This window comes from Phyllobates terribilis, unplaced genomic scaffold, assembly GCF_046119375.1.
Source record: "Phyllobates terribilis strain yellow unplaced genomic scaffold, ASM4611937v1 Scaffold_11__3_contigs__length_659146591, whole genome shotgun sequence".
In the NCBI taxonomy this organism is placed as follows: Eukaryota; Metazoa; Chordata; class Amphibia; order Anura; family Dendrobatidae; genus Phyllobates; species Phyllobates terribilis.
In genome coordinates this window covers 384298769-384316569 of record NW_027362771.1, presented here as the reverse complement: position 1 = coordinate 384316569, position 17801 = coordinate 384298769, and the positions used below count along the sequence as shown (strand labels likewise).

At 38.7% G+C, this 17801-nt stretch overlaps 1 protein-coding gene across 2 annotated transcripts in view; it reads left to right on the top strand.

Annotated features, from left to right (window-relative positions):
* Positions 1-17801, top strand: part of CGNL1 (cingulin like 1) — a 120289-nt gene that overhangs the window by 27617 nt on the left and 74871 nt on the right. For both annotated transcript variants that reach the window (XM_073652984.1, XM_073652983.1), the window contains exon 2: positions 7379-8945. In XM_073652984.1, the coding sequence (XP_073509085.1) occupies positions 7398-8945 (1548 nt within the window). In that variant the 5' untranslated portion in view covers positions 7379-7397. The remainder of the gene's footprint in view (positions 1-7378; positions 8946-17801) is intronic.

Sequence of the window (17801 nt, the reverse complement as noted above, 5' to 3'; positions counted from 1 at the left end):
TTGTTTATAATTTTCACAAAATTCTTCATTTCATTTGCATCTTTTTTTTACTTATATTCGCCAAGATGGGCTTGCTTTTGTTTACCTGATGTTTGCGGTTGATTCATCAATTGCGACTTTTTAAAAAATTGCAGAATTTTTGCGCTACAATATTCCAGAGTCCCCTGAAATGTTTTCTGAATTTTTGCATAATCTCAATGGAACATGCAACTTTTTGCTCCTAAAAAGAGGGACAGAAACAGTTTAAAGACAAAAATAAAGAGCATTTTTGCTTTTTTGCAAAATTAATGAACCACGTGGACCATTTTGAAGAACTTTGACTCAAAAAACATCAACAAATGCCACAAGACTGTGAAAAAAGAAAAAGATCTTAAAAGAATGATGAATCGGCCTTCATCTAAACCGCATTTTGCACTGTCAGTAGCATATACTTCTTGTTTATGACATACGCTATTTTTCGTAGATTTATTGATGATGATTAAAAAGTATAACATGTAGTCCTATGTAAGTCAGATGCCATTATTATGTATACATTTGTATATTTACTGAGTCACCTACTTGGTATGTATGTGTTACCGGTTTACCTTGAGTTACTTATATAATTGCTTATAATATGAAGCTGACGTGGCCTGGTTTATATGCTAATAATGGTAAATATTTTTGCTGTAAATCAGCTATAATCACACATAGGGGGTTGATTCTTCACATTCCTGGCAAGGAATCAGTCATTGTTTTCTCTTTTTATTGCAGTTTATTAATTATTATTTTTCTATCTTGTAGTCATTCAGAATTTTATTTGTATGCTTTGTCTGTCCCGTAATTTACCGATCATTCTCACATCAATCATACATGAGAATCTGTGTCACTTTTGTGGGTAAACAAAATAAAAAAAACATCCACAGTTTTGAGATGTGCTTAATTTTGCTATATTAAGAAAGTACTGGCTGTTTCATGACGCTATATAACGTAACCTTTCTTTCTGCATTAAAAATGATTGACAGGTCAAGTTATGCAAAGTATGTGACCTTATTGTGTAGGATGATGAAATAAAGAGGCAGAAGGTTTAAACATTGGGGAGAAAAGAATAAAATAGCCAAGAGAAAAGCTTTCTGCTAGTTGGAAATTGCTTGTTGAATTTACTTGGGCAAGCACATACATTACTGGTTTCAGGGATCCTAAACTGTTTTTGCTAAAGCTATTTTCTCATATATAGGTCTGCTGCTGCAAATCTATATTAGGCAAAGCATCTGATTATGAAAAATAACTTTTCGTAGCTGGACCTGAACCACTGTGGTTTGCTGCAGGAGTCTAATGTTTTTGCTGTCCAAAAATTGCCCAGAGTTTTTAAAACGTTAGAAACATGGGAATATTATCAGCTATTGTCAGCCATTAAAAGGGATGTCCAAGCCTGTAACAAAAGTCTACGGTCACTGCCGAATTGTGAGTGTGCAATGCGTCCGCTGTCACGATTCCCGGTATTCCCAGTGCAAGCGACAGGTCACTTAACCTAATGTCTGCAATTTTTGCATATTTGCGGGTAGTGAGTTGACCAGACACTTCTAGTTGGCATGTGACTACAAGTATGCAAATCGGTTACATGCAGTCACATGACCACTCACTTGCCTGTCGATTTGGCAGTCGCAAAGGGATTGCACACTTTTCTCTCAAGCCTGGACAACCCCTTTAAGCTGTTGGAAGCTGGCACAAACTGAATTGATATTGAGTTGACCTATTTCTAGATTATTTTAAAATTAAATATCTGTGCTGTAAAATATTTGAACCAAACATTACCATTAACAAAGTTTACCATTGTAAATCGGTATCAAATTTACTCTCTTGATACCAACTTAGATGGACAAATTGTCAGCATTTCCGCTGGAATTCCCACAAAAAAAATAGCACCTTGCATACTAAAAATGGCACTAAAACCATATCTTAACTACTTCCCGACTATCAGAAAAGCTTATTCAGAAACTGGGTTTAATTGCAGATATTCAGTAGGGTTAAATTATGAAAAACATGCCTATACACATAAGGTAAAATTAGTATAATGTTCTGTACATTTTTACTGTCCATGTCAAATGAATATGCTAAACAACTATAAACCTGATGGCAGCATGGCCGAACTTGCAATAAATACTTGGTCTTTCTATGTCCTCAGATTTCTACTTGCTAGTTATCTTCTGTAGTGTTTGCCATTGATAGCCATTTAAACTTGTTGTATGAGTGATCCATTGATCTATTATCCTTTTTTATATTTCCCTTTTCTTTTTTTCTTTTATCCTTTACAATACTGTGATACTGTGTGCATGACCTTTGATGGGTAAATCCACCATAACTTTAAGGTGATCTATAAAGGGGTCTGAAGAAAACTGTGTGAACATTAGCATTTTGATAAAGGAGTTTCTGCTAGTTTACTCAAAACTTTTATTGACATAATAAGAAATAAAATAAATGTAATTACAGTAGCTGTCAGGCTTGTTAGGCATTCTTTTCCTTTAAAGGGACACTATTAAAATTTAAGGGGAATCTGTCACCGAGTTTTTTCTGTTTAATCTGAGAACAGCATAATGTAGGGGCAGAGACCTTGATTCTAGCAATGTGTCACGTAATAGGCTGAAGGTTGGTGTGCCAATAAAATCAGTGTTTTATCAGCAGGAGATTATTGCTACAGGACTAAGTGTCTAGTGCCTACTAGTCCACTGCTCTGTGTAACCATGCCTCCGCCACGGATTGACAAAAAACTGCTAATCAGTGTTGTGGGTGGGGTTATACTGGGTTCAACATTCAGAGAACTGCTAGGACTGTAGCAGAGAAAACTGTGATTTGTATAAAAAAAGACAGTATGCAGACCAGTAAGTGACACGTTGTTGGAATGAAGTTTTCTGCCCCTACATCTTACTGCTCTCAGATTATGTATCAAAACTGCTGACAGATTCCCTTGAAACCCGTAAGGACGCAGTCCATTTTATTTTTGCATTTTCTTCATCTTCTTCCAAGAGCCGTAACTTTTTTATTTTTCTGTTTCCGTTGCCTCGTGAGGGCTTGTATTTTTGTGGAAGTTGTAGTTTTCAATGAGACCACCTTTTACTTTGCCATAAAATATATATGAAGATAGTTAAAAAAAAAAAAGTGAAATAATGAAAAATTCCACCATAGTGTTTTGGGTTTGTTTTTATGGCATTCACTATGTGGTAAAAATTACTTGCCGAAATGACTCTCCGTGTCAGTACGATTACAGCGATGTCGAACAGGTGTATTTTTTTTTTTAATGGCTTAAAAAAAATTTAACTTTGGGGGAAAAAAAAAAAGTTTGTCACCATTTTCCAAGACCCGTAACTTTTACTTTTCTGTTAATGGAGCTATATGAGGACTTGTCACACAAAAAAACAAGCTATAGTCTTTAATTGTATAATTTTGGTTTGGGGTACATTTGACATTTTAATTGCAAATTGTTGCGTTTTTTGGGGGGGGGGGTGGCAACCAAAATGTGGAAGTTTAACGACTTTTACCGTGTGTGTTAAATAATATAACATTTTCATAGATCAGACTTTTATGTACTAGGCAGTACCAAATACGCTTATTTATTTATTTTTTTAAATTGAAATATGTATAAACCTTTTTTTACATTACACTTTTTTTTAGTCCCCATAGTAAATTTGAACCTGCAATCACTTGATCAATAAGGATATGTGCACACGGAGTATTTGGAGGAGTCTTTTGTAGCTAGTTCACTTAAAAAGACGCCTGAAAAATCGTTTTAAAAAAAAAAAAAAAAAAAAAAAAAGCTTGAAAGACTCTTTATATTAATTTCTTTAATAAAACCACTTTTTGTTCATTCTTTTGAGTATTTTTATTCCACTCCAGGTTTTGAAAAACATGTGAGAAAAAGTTTTATATGGTATTTTCAAAATCATATTGAAAATGTGTAAATATTTGGTTATTTCTTATGTATATACACCCCCTGACTGCTGCGCCCTAGGCCATTGCCTAGTTTGGCATTATGGGAAATCCGCCCCTGCAAGACGGCAAGAATGAGGACCTGCAGAAGGCCTTGAGGTGCCATGATATCCCTTGGCATCCCACAGTTTTGTCAGTCATTTAAATGTTGCATTTAAAATGATTGAACAGCAGAGATCAGAGCAAGCTTTGGTCACTGCTGTTAGAGGCAGAAGCCGCTCCACACCTTTGACTTGCTCTATGTGATATATATGTCATGGAGCTTGAAGGACTGAAACTATTTTTTATATGTTTATAGTGGCTGCTATGTGCTTCTGATCAGTGGGGTCTGGGTTCTGAGACCCCGACAGATTGATCAAAACACTGCTGTGAAGTGCACAGTTCCTGCAGTCAGCTCATGACTATATGGATCTGTCGGGCTATAAAAACCCATAGACGTACTGTTAAGTCTGAAGTCGCGGCTTATGAACGATCGACAGTGTTCTCAGTATCCAGACCCCACTGATACATTGTAGACACTATAACATGTACAAATTAGCAAGATGCCATCTATCCACTGGTGGAGTTAATGGGCCATGTATGGCACATGTCCCAGTTGCACAGCCCTTCCAAACTACAGTAATATTTTAGCATATCTCTTGCATATATATTAAATACATGAACAGCTGTACATATCGAATAGTACTAGTTTAACATTGTTCTCTGTGTTAATGGCTTTCATTGCTGCAGAGCTTACAGGGGCTATTCTCCCACGGACAGTGGAAGGGAGCTGATAAATTGATGTTACATCAATAGTACTTAGCAACTGGAAACATTTGCTGAGTTATCAAATCTTACGAAGGAGGTGCTGTCCACGGGCTACTCCCTCACTGCAGTGGAAAGCTGCTTGCCAAGAGTAAGCCACAATTTGACTCCCAAATAAATTCTTTTGCCCATCTCCTAGATGATTGCGTGAACAGATGATCTTGATAAAAGCATGTGGACACACCTACACATTCTATCCTATATAGCATTTACACAACAGTCTGCAGCTGGTTTCTAGTATGGCGAGTTCTACAAACCGGTTAGGTAAATGATTTTGTGTGTGACACTGGTACGTGTAGACTCTGCCATGTGCATACTTCAGTCTTAGATTGACTCCAGGCTAGAAGGTGAAAAAGGAATTCACTTCTGTGTTGGAGAAGGAGTAAGGAGGCTCTGAGCACAACATTCTTACTTCATTTTTCAAAGTCAGGCATACTAAGACACATTGGAGGATATATCAGAACTGGTGCACAGAAAAAGAATTGGCAACCAATCAAATTCTACATCTCATTCAGAGCACTTTTTAAAAATAAAAGAGCCCTGATTGGTTGCCAAGGATAACTACCCCACTTATCCTTTGCACTCATTTTGATACATTTTTCCCCATAGGAGCAGGAATTAACTGCAATCCCCCTGAAGAAGCATATGTGAAACACGTGTAAGGAATGAGATGTGGGCACACTGACTTTTCCAGTGTGCCTTAGCACGGAGCATATGTATTGCTGTAATTCCCCAAATGGACAACGTATGATGCAGTGTATGGCTGTTACTCAGTTAGTTATTGCAACTTGTTAAACCCCATATTATGTTCTTAGTGTATATGGATCTATTTCCATAATTTGAACAGATGTTAATTGAATATTGACTTTTAAAAATATTTTCCCCTCACATCTGAATTCCCTTGTAAATTGACCTTTTTAATTTGTCTAGTATTTTTTAGTGATGTAGTAATAAAGCTTGTGTATTTTTATGACTCCTATGGTTGCCATGTAGGTATTGTCCACGCTAGATAGTTTGGATTTGCTATCACTTGTAGAGTCTTATGTCCCTAAACTGTTTTGTAAATATTCTCTAAGAAATAATTCTGCAACTTCTTTACTTATAAGGGGATGTTCACACTTAGAATAGTTGGTGTTTCATCAGTATTTGTATGCCAAAATCAGGTGTGGGCCTATAGAGACAAAGGGCCCAATTCATCAAAGTGTTTATGGCAGCAAATGTGCGTGTGGGCAGAGCTGGGACGTTGTGTTGCGACATCTGCTCTTCTAATGCACGACATCCAGTGGCCTACCTTACTGTAGAAAGCTTACTCCAGTCTTTTAAGACATGCCTAATTCATTAAGAAACGTGCTCTTCTTAATAAATCTGGTGTCTGTCTCCACCATGCCCCCTCATCAACACTGCCGTAAACAACTCGGGTCTTAATGAATTGGGCCAGAAAGTACAATTAAGAGATTCAACCCTGTTCTGTAATTTGGAGCCGCCTTTGGTTTTTACTGATTTGTGAATAAGGCCTTACTCTGGGATGTGCTATTGATCCTCCCAGTAATTTTAAGAATTCATTAAAATTAATAAATACTCCTATCAAAGATGAGTGTACATTCTGGAAGCTGTGTCTGTAGCATCACTGGTTGCGGAGGGTTGTGGGATCCCGCTCTCCATATCTGGATCCCACAAGCCCAATGTTTGGACTTGAGTTTTACAGAAAGTCAGATCCTTTAGGAGCCATTAGTAACACTTGTCAGCATTTCTGGTCATGTGTTATTTAGAAGCATAATCAGTCTGTTTCTTGCCCACGGTTAAATAAAAAGAACAACCACTGACTAATGGTAGGAGAGGAATAAAAGCGCAATGGTACAACTCCCAAGTTCTAGGAAAAGGTGCTCCAGAAATGGTATATCCTAGAGTAGGGGTGGGCAATTCATTTTCTGGAGGGGCCACATGAGAGACCGTGACTGTTGTGGAGGGCTGAAATTAATTATATTAATATTAACATATTATTATGTTATAGCAATGTTCATTGTGTCACTTAATATTGAGCAGAATTAAGTGTGCTGGCATCCCCTATATACTGTATGAGCCAACTCACAGCCCCATATATACCGCAAGAGCCAATACACAGCCCCGTATATACAATATGAGCCCACACATAGCCTGTCTATATACAGTATGAACCCCCACATAGCCTCCTGTGTTCTCACTCATTTCACCCACTGTATTTGGATACACACAAAATTCCTATACAGTTAGTTAAAATTTAGGCGATAGGGTTGCTAAAGAGGTTTTCCACTGCTATATTGATGAACTTCCTCAGGATTGGTCATCGATATCTGATCGGTGGGAGTTCGACACCTGGGACTGCCAAATGAATCAGACCTGGTCTTTAGTAGCCACAAGTGTCATTGAGCTGTGGTGTTCCACCGCGTGGTGTGTACATCTGGCTGCTGTTGGAGCTGGTAACAGTGGATCAGTGGGGCTGTTGAGTGTCAGACCCCCACCCATCTAATATTGATTACTTATTAATTTTATAGTAGTTCATATATCCTTTAAAACATGAATAATCTCATCTAGATGTATGTAAAATCCCAACATTTAATTTATTTTTCTTTTACAGGTGGTAACAACGCACAATAATGGATTCCCGTTTTGATTCTAAATATCGTCCACAAGATTCTGGTGTTCTAAACCAACATAAAGAAGACAATAGAAGCAAAATAAGAAATTCCAAAAATGTAACAGAAAGTTCCTATGGGGTAAGCATCAGAGTCCAAGGAATTGATGGCCATCCATTTATTGTTCTAAATAATAAGGAAGGACATGCATCGCATAATGTGTCTGTGCCTGAAACAGATTATCTTGCTCAAAGCAGATCAGTACTGAATTCTAAGAACAGTAAAAATTCCATAAAGAACGTTAATGAGGATTTCCCAGAAAATCCATACAAGCCAGTTATTAATACGTCAAATAAAGTGAACTCTGGCCTTTCTGGAAATAGCACTTCGGAATTTAAGGATGGACCCCTAAAAACAAACCTTTTAAATTTTCAAAGACATCCTGAGCTTTTAAAACCATATGATCCAAATGGACATTCAATGAGCATAGACAATCATAAGAATTCTACAACTACAATAACATTATCTCCAACAGAAAAGGAAAAGAAGAAAAATGATATGCCTTTTACGCCTCTACATAAAGATTCATCTGTAAAAAATATATCCGCACACATGGTGGATGGTAAAGACCTGTCTGATAACCAAGAAAACCACAAGAAATCTCCAATCGAGAATACAAGCATTTTAAGTAGTACTAGTGATATTTGTACTTCTGAGTCTTTTACTTCCAGTAACGGATCACCATATAGTACAAATTCTACAACCATTACTGAATCAAGAAAGACCAGACCTGATGTTCTTCAATTCAGAAGACAAGATTCTGCCGGCCCTGTTCTTGAGGGATCTCGATCACGTAGGTCTTCCTGTTCCTCAGCGACTGCAAACTCTTCTAATTCTTTTCAAAAATTCTGGATTGAAGAGCAAGAAGATGCCATCTATGCTGATAATGTTAACCGGCATGAAAACCGGAGGTATATTCCTTTTATACCTGGAACAGGTCGTGATATTGACACTGGGTGTATTCCTGGAGTTGACGAGTTAATTGAAAAATTTGATTCAAATATTCCTGTTCAAAGAAGAGGCAGATCAGCCAAGCGGAATAGGATTAATCCAGAGGACAGAAAAAGGGCAAGAAGTGTTGATAGCGCCTTACCTTTTGGTCTTCAAGGCAATACAACTTACCTAAATGAGTTCAGTAAAAATTTGGGAAAATCAAATGAACACTTGTTGAGACCATCACAGGTTTGTCAACAGAAATCACACACACAAAATTATAAACTACCTTTCAAAAGACAAAACACCACTGGAAGCCTTGCCAGCCAAACTGTACCATCTAAAAGTGTCCATAGACAAAGCTACAGTTCTCTACCATATCAAAAGGACACAAAGAATAACAGAGTAGCCTCCTTGGATAAAACAGATTCAGCCTCATTACCAAGACAAAGTAGAAGCAATGGAGATATTACATCAATGACATCCACACTAAAGTTACAGAACAGAATTGCTGTCCTGTCGGATGAGGAAAAAAGCAGAAAGGTGAATGCTCACAATTCAGGTCAAAGTGCACAGGTTAGTTCTAATATTTACATTTAATGGATAATGTATTTAGGGTATTTGGAGTTAAGCTTGAAAAATGTATGTGAAGGGAAAACCCAGCGTGATATACGTCAGAAATTTGTTCCAGATAGTACAGTCAAAATCATTTTTATTTCTCCCAGGAGCTGCCGGCTTTCTGTCATGCAGGCGTGTTGGCGCCGTCACACTCATTGCCCAGTAGACAGCGAGTCACGTCTGTAAGCATGCCCCAGCACTTAGATTGACAGGCTGCTCAAAAGTGCAGAGCTGGCTGTCAAACTGCAGAGGCATGCTTGCTGCCACCACCCACAGTACCGTGAGCGATGACTGTAGCCACGCCGGCACGCCTGTATGACTGAAAGCTGGTGGCTGCCGGGAGGAATAAAGTTCATTTTCTCCCGGGTGCTGCACTTTCAGTACATTGGCTCGGCACCTTGATAACGTTATTAAACTTATTATCTAAATGCCCGTTTATTATGCTATGCCTCTGCTTTTTTTGTGTGCTTATGTGTTTCTTCAGAAACTTTGTTATACCATGTCATTTATTTTATTTTTGTTAGCCATTAAAGGGTATCATAACTACAAGATAACCTGAAGATTAACCCTATATCTGCATTTTAATAAGTGTTATCTGACCTGACAGATTCCCTTTAACTTTAAAAAGTATCTCCACCAAAAATACATTAATTTCTGTATTGCCAAGTGCAGTCTTGGAAAAACCTTAATGGCAGCTATAAGCCAGCTCTAAAATTTGGAAGCCAGTACCAGCATTCTTGGTCCTTTTGAAACTAACAAAGTCCTACCACTGGAGATGAGGAAGCCTCGCCTTTCACTTTAGATTTTATCCCTCATACTTACTCTTTTGAAGTAATTAAAATAGTTCACCCTGATTTTTACTGCTGTTCCCTCCAATTCATCTTTTTGTGTCCTTTTTTTGTCAGTGCAGAGCCATTACTTTAGGCGTCTTGGACCCTTACTTTCCCTGTTCCCTTACTTTCCCATCCCTGTAGTAGCAGCGGGGACTCATGCTCCTGCACGGTGCTGTTCTAGGCCCAAAGCTACAAATATACAGCTGCCAATACTTTAAGAAAGAGCACTACAGGGTGCTACATATAACAGAGCCCTATTTAAGATGATCACACCGTGTTCTGTGACAGCAAAAATGTGCTTTCTGTATTCTGTGCGGGGCAGTCTGTGACTGCTTTGTAGGTAGAACATGAAGCTTGATGCCACTGGTGAGAGCACTCTGCTACATGGAGTTGGAATGGGTTGGTGGCACCGGGCTACTAAATGTGCAAGAAGCAATCACAATGACCAGGCTGATCTTCTAGTCTAGATTATTTTACCATTTGTTTTATCTCTACAGTTATACTAGTTTGTGATCTGTCAGCTATAAGATTCAATATGGCTGTCTACTAATCTAACTGAAAACGTATTCTAAACCTTCCCTTCGTTGGATACTGTCACGTGGGGCATTTTCTCCTTTTTTTAGTTTTGCACTTGTATTTTACAAAGAGCCACTATCCCAGCCTGAAGTACATTAGGAAAGCGTTTCTGGCTTGGTGGGAGAGAACAGATCGCTAGGATGGCTCCTTTCCAGCAGTTGAAGCACGGCCACCTAACAGGCAATAACATGAGCTTCCTAGTGCCCTTTCACAGTGAACTTTGATAAACTTGGCTGTTATAGAAATCTTGAGCTACAGCTGTGAACCCAATCATTTTAATAAAGGCCTTGTCAATCTCATTAATCACTTTGTTATAGCCAGTGTACCCAATGACAGCTACTAGAGGGCAATATGCCAGCTAGGCGGAACAAGAGCTTTTCTAGCTACTTTCTTTAGAAGTGGGATAAATATTTAGGATTGTCGTTTGATGCTATAACATTACTCTAGTTGGTAATGTTGTTTGTACAGCATTCATAGCAATGGTAAAAGATCATTTTCATACAAATGTTTAACAGCATCACCTTAGTTTTAGAATGCTTATCCACTTCACTTTTTAAAATATGAATCTCGTATTCATATAGTTAGGATAGTAAATACAATTTGTATGTTTTTAATCCTTTGTTTACAAAATCTGTCATTGTGGTCATTTAATGGAAACCTTCATTGTTCCAATGAATGAAAACCAAGACCATGTGATTGTAACATGAACAGTACCGTACCACAGAAAATTCTGGTAATGGTTCATTCACATATGTTTGTTTTTTTGTTTTTTTTTTTGCATTCTAGAAAAGCAGCCCGAATTTAATCAGTGATTTTCATCAGTTTCAGCAGAAAAAGAAAATTTCCATCCTCTCCTATCTGTAGAAAACAGATTTGGGGGAGATCGATCTGTGAAACTAGATCTGTGAAACTGGCTCAGTTGCCCTTAGCAACCAATCAGATTCCACCTTTCATTTTCCAAAGAGTCTGTGAGGAATGAAAAGTGGAATCTGATTGGTTGCTAAGGGCAACTGAGCCAGTTTCACTTTACACCATGTTTGATAAATCTGCCCCTTCATAACCTTCTTACACTTTCTGTCCACCTACTTTGGGCCACCCTATATACAACATAAACAAAAAGTGCGTGAAATGAAGTGACAGGACAATAATAGTGTGAACAATACTAATATAAAATCATGTCGCAAAAAAGATGAAGACCACCCAAAGGATGACTTTGAGCATCAGCCAGAAATAAACGATAAGTAACAAAAACTGTTTATTTCCACCAATTTATTAATATTGTTTTCTCTGGGCAAAAACATATCTGATAATCTGAATAGGGCAGGATTTAACCCTTCATGAATATACATACTTTCCAGTAGTCCCTGAATGGGAGTTTCTGTTTAAACTTGATGATCCAGGAATGTCTATTTGTCAACTATCTATATACAGTGAAGGAAATAATTATTTGATCCCTTGCTGTTTTTGTAAGTTTGCTCACTGACAAAGACATGGATAGTCTTTAATTTTAAGGGTAAGATAATTTTAACATTGAGAGAGAAAATATCCCCCAAAAAAATCAAGAAAATCACATTGTATAAATTTAGATAAATTTATTTGCATTTTGCAATGAGAAATAAGTATTTGATTCCTCTGGCAAACAACACTTAATACTTGGTGGCAAAACCTTTGTTGGCAAGCACAGCAGTCAGACGTTTTTTGTATTTGATGATGGGGGTTGCGCACATGTCAGGAGGAATTTTGGTCCATTCCTATTTGCAGATCATCTCTAAATCATTCAGATTTTGAGGCAGTCGCTTGGCAACTCGGAGCTTCAACTCCCTCCATAAGTTTTCTATGGGATTAAGGTTTGGAGACTGGCTAGGCCACTCCATGACCTTAATGTGCTTCTTTTTGAGCCACTCCTTTGTTGCCTTGGCTGTATGTTTTGGGTCGTTGTCTTGCTGGAAGACCCAGCCACAACTTATTTTTAATGTCCTGGCAGAGGGAAGGGGGTTGTCACTCAACATGGCTCCATCCATTCTCCCATTGATGCGGTGAAGTAGCCCTGTGCCCTTAGCAGCGAAACACCCCCAAAACATAATGTTTCCACCTCCATGCTTGACAGTGGGGATGGTGTTCTTTGGGTCATAGGCAGCATTTCTCTTCCTCCAAACACGGCGAGTTGAGTTAATGCCAAAGAGCTCAATTTTTGTCTCATCTGACCACAGCACCTTCTCCCAATAACTCACAGAATCATCAAGGTGTTCATTGGCAAACTTCAGAAGGGCCTGCACATGTGCCTTCTTGAGCAGGGGGACCTTGTGGGCACTGCAGGATTTTAAACCTTTAAGGCGTAATGTGTTACCAATGGTTTTCTTGGTGACTGGGGTCCCAGCAACCTTGAGATCATTAACAAGTTCCCCTTGTGTAGTTTTAGGCTGATCTTTCACCTTCCTCATGATCAAGGATACCCCATGAGGTGATATTTTGCATGGTGCCCCAGATCGATGTAAGGCTGCGTGCCCACGATGCGTCTTTCAAGCGTTTTTGCTACGGAATTTGCGAAGCGTAAACGCTTGTAAAACGCTTGGTAATCCGTCCCCCATGGTCCCCAATGACAATCCGCACTTTCAATGCCCATGCTGCGGAATTTTCCGCAGCATTTTTGATGTGCGGGAAAAATCCGCAGCATGTCCATTATTTGTGCGTTTACGCATGCGGAATTGCTTTCTCAATGCATTAAAAAAACGCAAGGCAATTCCGCATGTCAAAAATGCGCGAAAAGCGCTTGTCAAATTCCGCACTCGTTTTACCGGGCAAGTACATGCAGAAATGAAGAGAAATGTTCTGCTTCATTTCTGCATCGTGGGCACATAGCCTAAATATAAAATTGTAGACATGTCTTTGTCAGTGGGCAAAGTTACAAAAACAGCAAGGGATCAAATAATTATTTCCTTCACTGTATTGTTGGTTGATTATATAAGAACTCATTTAGTGATTTCATTTTTGGTCTATTGATCAGACACTAGATACCATACCACATTGAATGGAGTGTTCTAAGATTATTATTATTATTATTATTATTATTATTATTAGAATTCATAATCCACCAACTAGAGATTGGATATTACACTACACCAATTGAACAGATATTCTGAATGTGGACCAATCTTTTTTAAGAGTGATCAAACAAACGGATATTTCTGGCTGCCGCTGGAAGGCCGGGATAATATAGGAGACCACGGTAGGGCAAGGCCCAGTATTTCCCCTTCTCTGTGACCCTAATTTTTCTGTGAAGCCCCTCCTTTTTACTAAAGTTTAAATAAAATGTTGTATATAGTAGGTGGGTCTTTTTTTTTAGTTTATGATTTGATATCGCATAACCGAAAACAGATTTTTCTCCCGTGGTAGTAAACAAATAACATTTTTGTTCAGTGCCTGCGAACCAAGATCTTGTCAACTAATTGAGACACTATTAGTATAAAAAATGTTAACTGTAGTTATAGTACTGTAAAATTTATATTTTCCTAAGGATATTTTTAAATCATCAGCTGTCAGACCCTGTAGCCAGCGAGTCTAGAACTTTCTCATAAGAACTATGCCTGTCTTTATGCAATATGCAGATCGATCTACCTCTACAAGCCAAAGTGGAGAGCCACTACCAAACGGCAGCTCTTGCCCTTGTGGACCCGACAAGTCTGTGCTACCCGGATTGCCATTCTCACACCAACGTCCCCTGGAAAACTCATTTGTTTGCTGAGAAGGACGGGAGGATGTTTGGAAGCTGGAACTGTGGTGGCTTTAATTTTGAAAATTGTTTTAGTTTAGGAGAAAACCCCTTTTACTTCTTTGGAAACTTATTACTGAAGTCTTTTAGAATTTATCTATGGTTGACTTCTGAAGAGGTCTAAATGGCCCCTAAAGTCACCTGGAGAACAGAGTGCAGAAATGTTTTGGTTTGAAACATTCTTTTAACCTGTCACACCTGTATGACATCAATACTGACACTGGAGCAAATTCTGACGCTGTGTAAACCCATTAATGTGAGTGACGAATATCCTTGAGTGAATTGGAGAACATAAATGTCTTGGGTGAAAAATATGTTGTACGTTACCAAGACAGTTCTTTAGAGCTGTTTTATTCCAGGTTCTCAAAAAATGGGAGTGGAACATGAAGGCAAGATACAAATAAAAGGCTAACGCTTTTCTGCATTGATAATTTTGCCCACTGATGGCATGATGCAGAAGAAAAATAAATATCAAAATCCAGGACTTCCTTTTCAGTGGTGACTATGGGCCACACTACTGATAAGAAGTGACTGTAGCCAAAATGTTTTCAGACTCTTTTATTAAGGAGTAAGGTTTTTCCTTGTGGGGAAGTGACAAACCAGCCCTGGCATGCCAATGTAAGGAGGCTTATTTGCCATACAATGCTCCTCTGGGAAATTAAATATACAGATTTCCTCTTTAGAGAGGAAAATGACTAGAACTATAGCACCACCTGTGGAAGCAGCGATCCTGCAAGTCACTATCGACCCTTTAATTAGACTTGCAATATGACTTGGGATAAAAGCCAAATCAGAATCTCAATTTGTAGACACGGTTCCAGAGGTGCATTGCACGATGGATAAGCCTCCTTACATTGGCAATTCAGGGCCGGTATGTCACTCTGCACGAGGAGAAACCTTACCCCTTAGATTTCTGTCCAGAGCGCCTCAGCTAGCCAAATCAGATCTCGTACTTTGCACTGACGAGGAGCAATACCCCGAAACACCGTGTCTGCAAACTAAGATTCTGATTTGGCTTTTATCCGAAGTCATATTGCAAGGCTTGTTAAAGGGTCGATAGTGACTTGTAGGATTGCTGCTTCCAACAGGTGGCACTATAGAGCTCCTAGTCCTCTTCCTCTCTGAAGAGACAATTTGCATACTGTTATAGGGCAGAGCGTGCACTACAGGCTAGTTACAAGCAGTAATACGATTGTAGCAACCGGTTATTAATTTTCTCTGGAAAAATGGAATACAATGTCTGTGCAGTTCAGCCAGGGATATAATAGCTCAGTTGCACATTATATCCATTGAGTTGTTGATGTCACTATGAATAATCTTACCCTACTTGCATAAAGTTTTGTGCCGTCAGGGTTAAATTCTTCAATGCAAATAAGTTGTGTCTTGAGCAGAAAAATGAGGATAAGCACTTTTATGTTGCCTGTGGTCACAAATCTGTTATGGTTTGGGTTATTGATGCTGATAAGGCATGAATGACAAATTCTGGTCTTCTCGGGCAGTATTACCAATCCCTACTCCACCCATTTTATATATCTGCTGAATACATGTATACACGGTAAGGTGGAGAACGTCCATGGGATCTGAAGGGTTTTCCTGAGACCTCTGTTCCTCCCTTTAGAAATAATTCACACTGTCTTGGACACATTTAGCTGTACCGTGGGTTTCTTTTAATACTTTGATGTAGAAGTATTACTGCAATGATAAAGCCAGAACTATTAGATTTTATTCCTGTTGTGAAGCCAGGAGAGCAGAACTAATGAAAACAGGCCTGTAATAATTGCTGAGATGCAGGAGTTCATGTACAGTTGAAACCAGAAGTTTACATGCACTATATAAAAAGACACACATGCATGTTTTTCTCAATATCTGGCATGAAATCAGAATAAACCTTTCCCGTTTTAGGTCAGTTAGGATTACTGTAATTTTTAATATTTGCCAAATGCCAGAATAATGAGAGAGAGAGAGAGAGAGAGAATGTTTTAAGGAATTTCCATTACTTACTGCAAAGTCAAAAGTTTACATACATTTCATTAGTATTTGGCACCATTGCCCTTAAACTGAATGACTTGGGTCAAACGTTTGGGATATCCTTCCACAAGCTTCTCACAATAGTTGGTCAGAATTTGGGCCCATTCCTCCTGACAAAACTGGTGTAACTGATCCAGGTTTGTAGGTCGCCTTGCTCTCACCTGCCTTTTCAGCTTTGTCCATAAATTTTCAATCGGATTGAGATCCGGGCTTTGTGATGGACACTCCCAAACATTGACTTTGTTATCCTTAAGCCACTTTGTTACCATTTTGGCAGTATGCTTTGGGTCATTGTCCATTTAGAAGACCCATTTCCGCCCAAGCTTTAACTTCCTGGCTGATGTCTTGAGATTTTGCTTCAGTATTGCCACACAATCTTCTTTTCTCATGATGCCATCTATTTTGTGAAGTGCACCAGTCCCTCCTGCAGCAAAACAACATGATGCTGCCACCCCCGTGTTTCACAGTTGAGATGGTGTTCTTAGGCTTCCAAGCTTCTCCCTTTTTCCTCCAAACGTAACGATGGTCTTTATGCCCAAAAAGTTCAATTTTAGTTTCATCAGACCACAGCACGTCTCCAAAAATGAAGGTCTTTTAATATTCGCAAATGCACACAGGAACAATCTGGCTTTTTTATGTTTCTATTGAAGTAATGGCTTCCTCTTGGCAGAGTGGCCTTTTAGTCCATGTTGATACAGTACTTGTTTCACTGTGGCTATTGACAGTCTTACCAGCTTCTACCATCATCTTCACAAGGTCTTTTGCTTTTGTCCTTGGGTTGATATGCACATGTTGGACCAAAGGACTTTCATCTCTGGGAAACAGAACCAGTCTCTTTCTTATGATTGCTGGACATTCCCATCTTGTTTGTACTTGCGTAGAACGAGGCACCTTCTGATATCTTGAAATTGTAACCAAGGATGAGCCAGACTTGTGCAAGTCCACAATTCTTTTACTGGTATCTTGGCGGATTTCTTTAGACTTTCCCATGATGCTACACAAAGAAGCAGTGTGTTTCAGGTGTGCATTAAAATACATCCACAGGTGTGTCTCTAATTAACTCAGATGTTGCCCAAAAATCTGAAAGTTCCAAACAAATGACATCATCATATGGGCAGTCCAGAATTGTTTAAAGGCATAGTAATTAAGTGTATGTAAACTTTTGACTTTGCAGCAAGCAATAAAAATGCCTTAAAACATTTTCTCTTTCTCATTTTTATTATATATATATATAATATTTATTTATTTATTTTGACATTTGCCAAATATTAAAAACTATGGTAATCCTAATTGACCTCAAACGTGAAAGGTTTATTCTCATTTCATGTCAGATATTGAGGAAAAACATGCATATGTGTCTTTTTATGTAGTGTATGTAAACTTCTGGTTTCAACTGTATCTCTCCAATATATTGAAAGATGAATGGATCGATTAGTGGGTTCAGGTCAGTGGAACCTGGCAGCTAGACGGGAGGCCCACTAATCTCTTACCCTCTGGTGTCCCTGATGTGATGCACGGATGACGTCGCGCCAGACCTGGCTAATCAAAAGCCATGCCGAGGACGACCTAAGATAAGAGTTATTTGGGCGTCTTACCTCCAGGTACCAC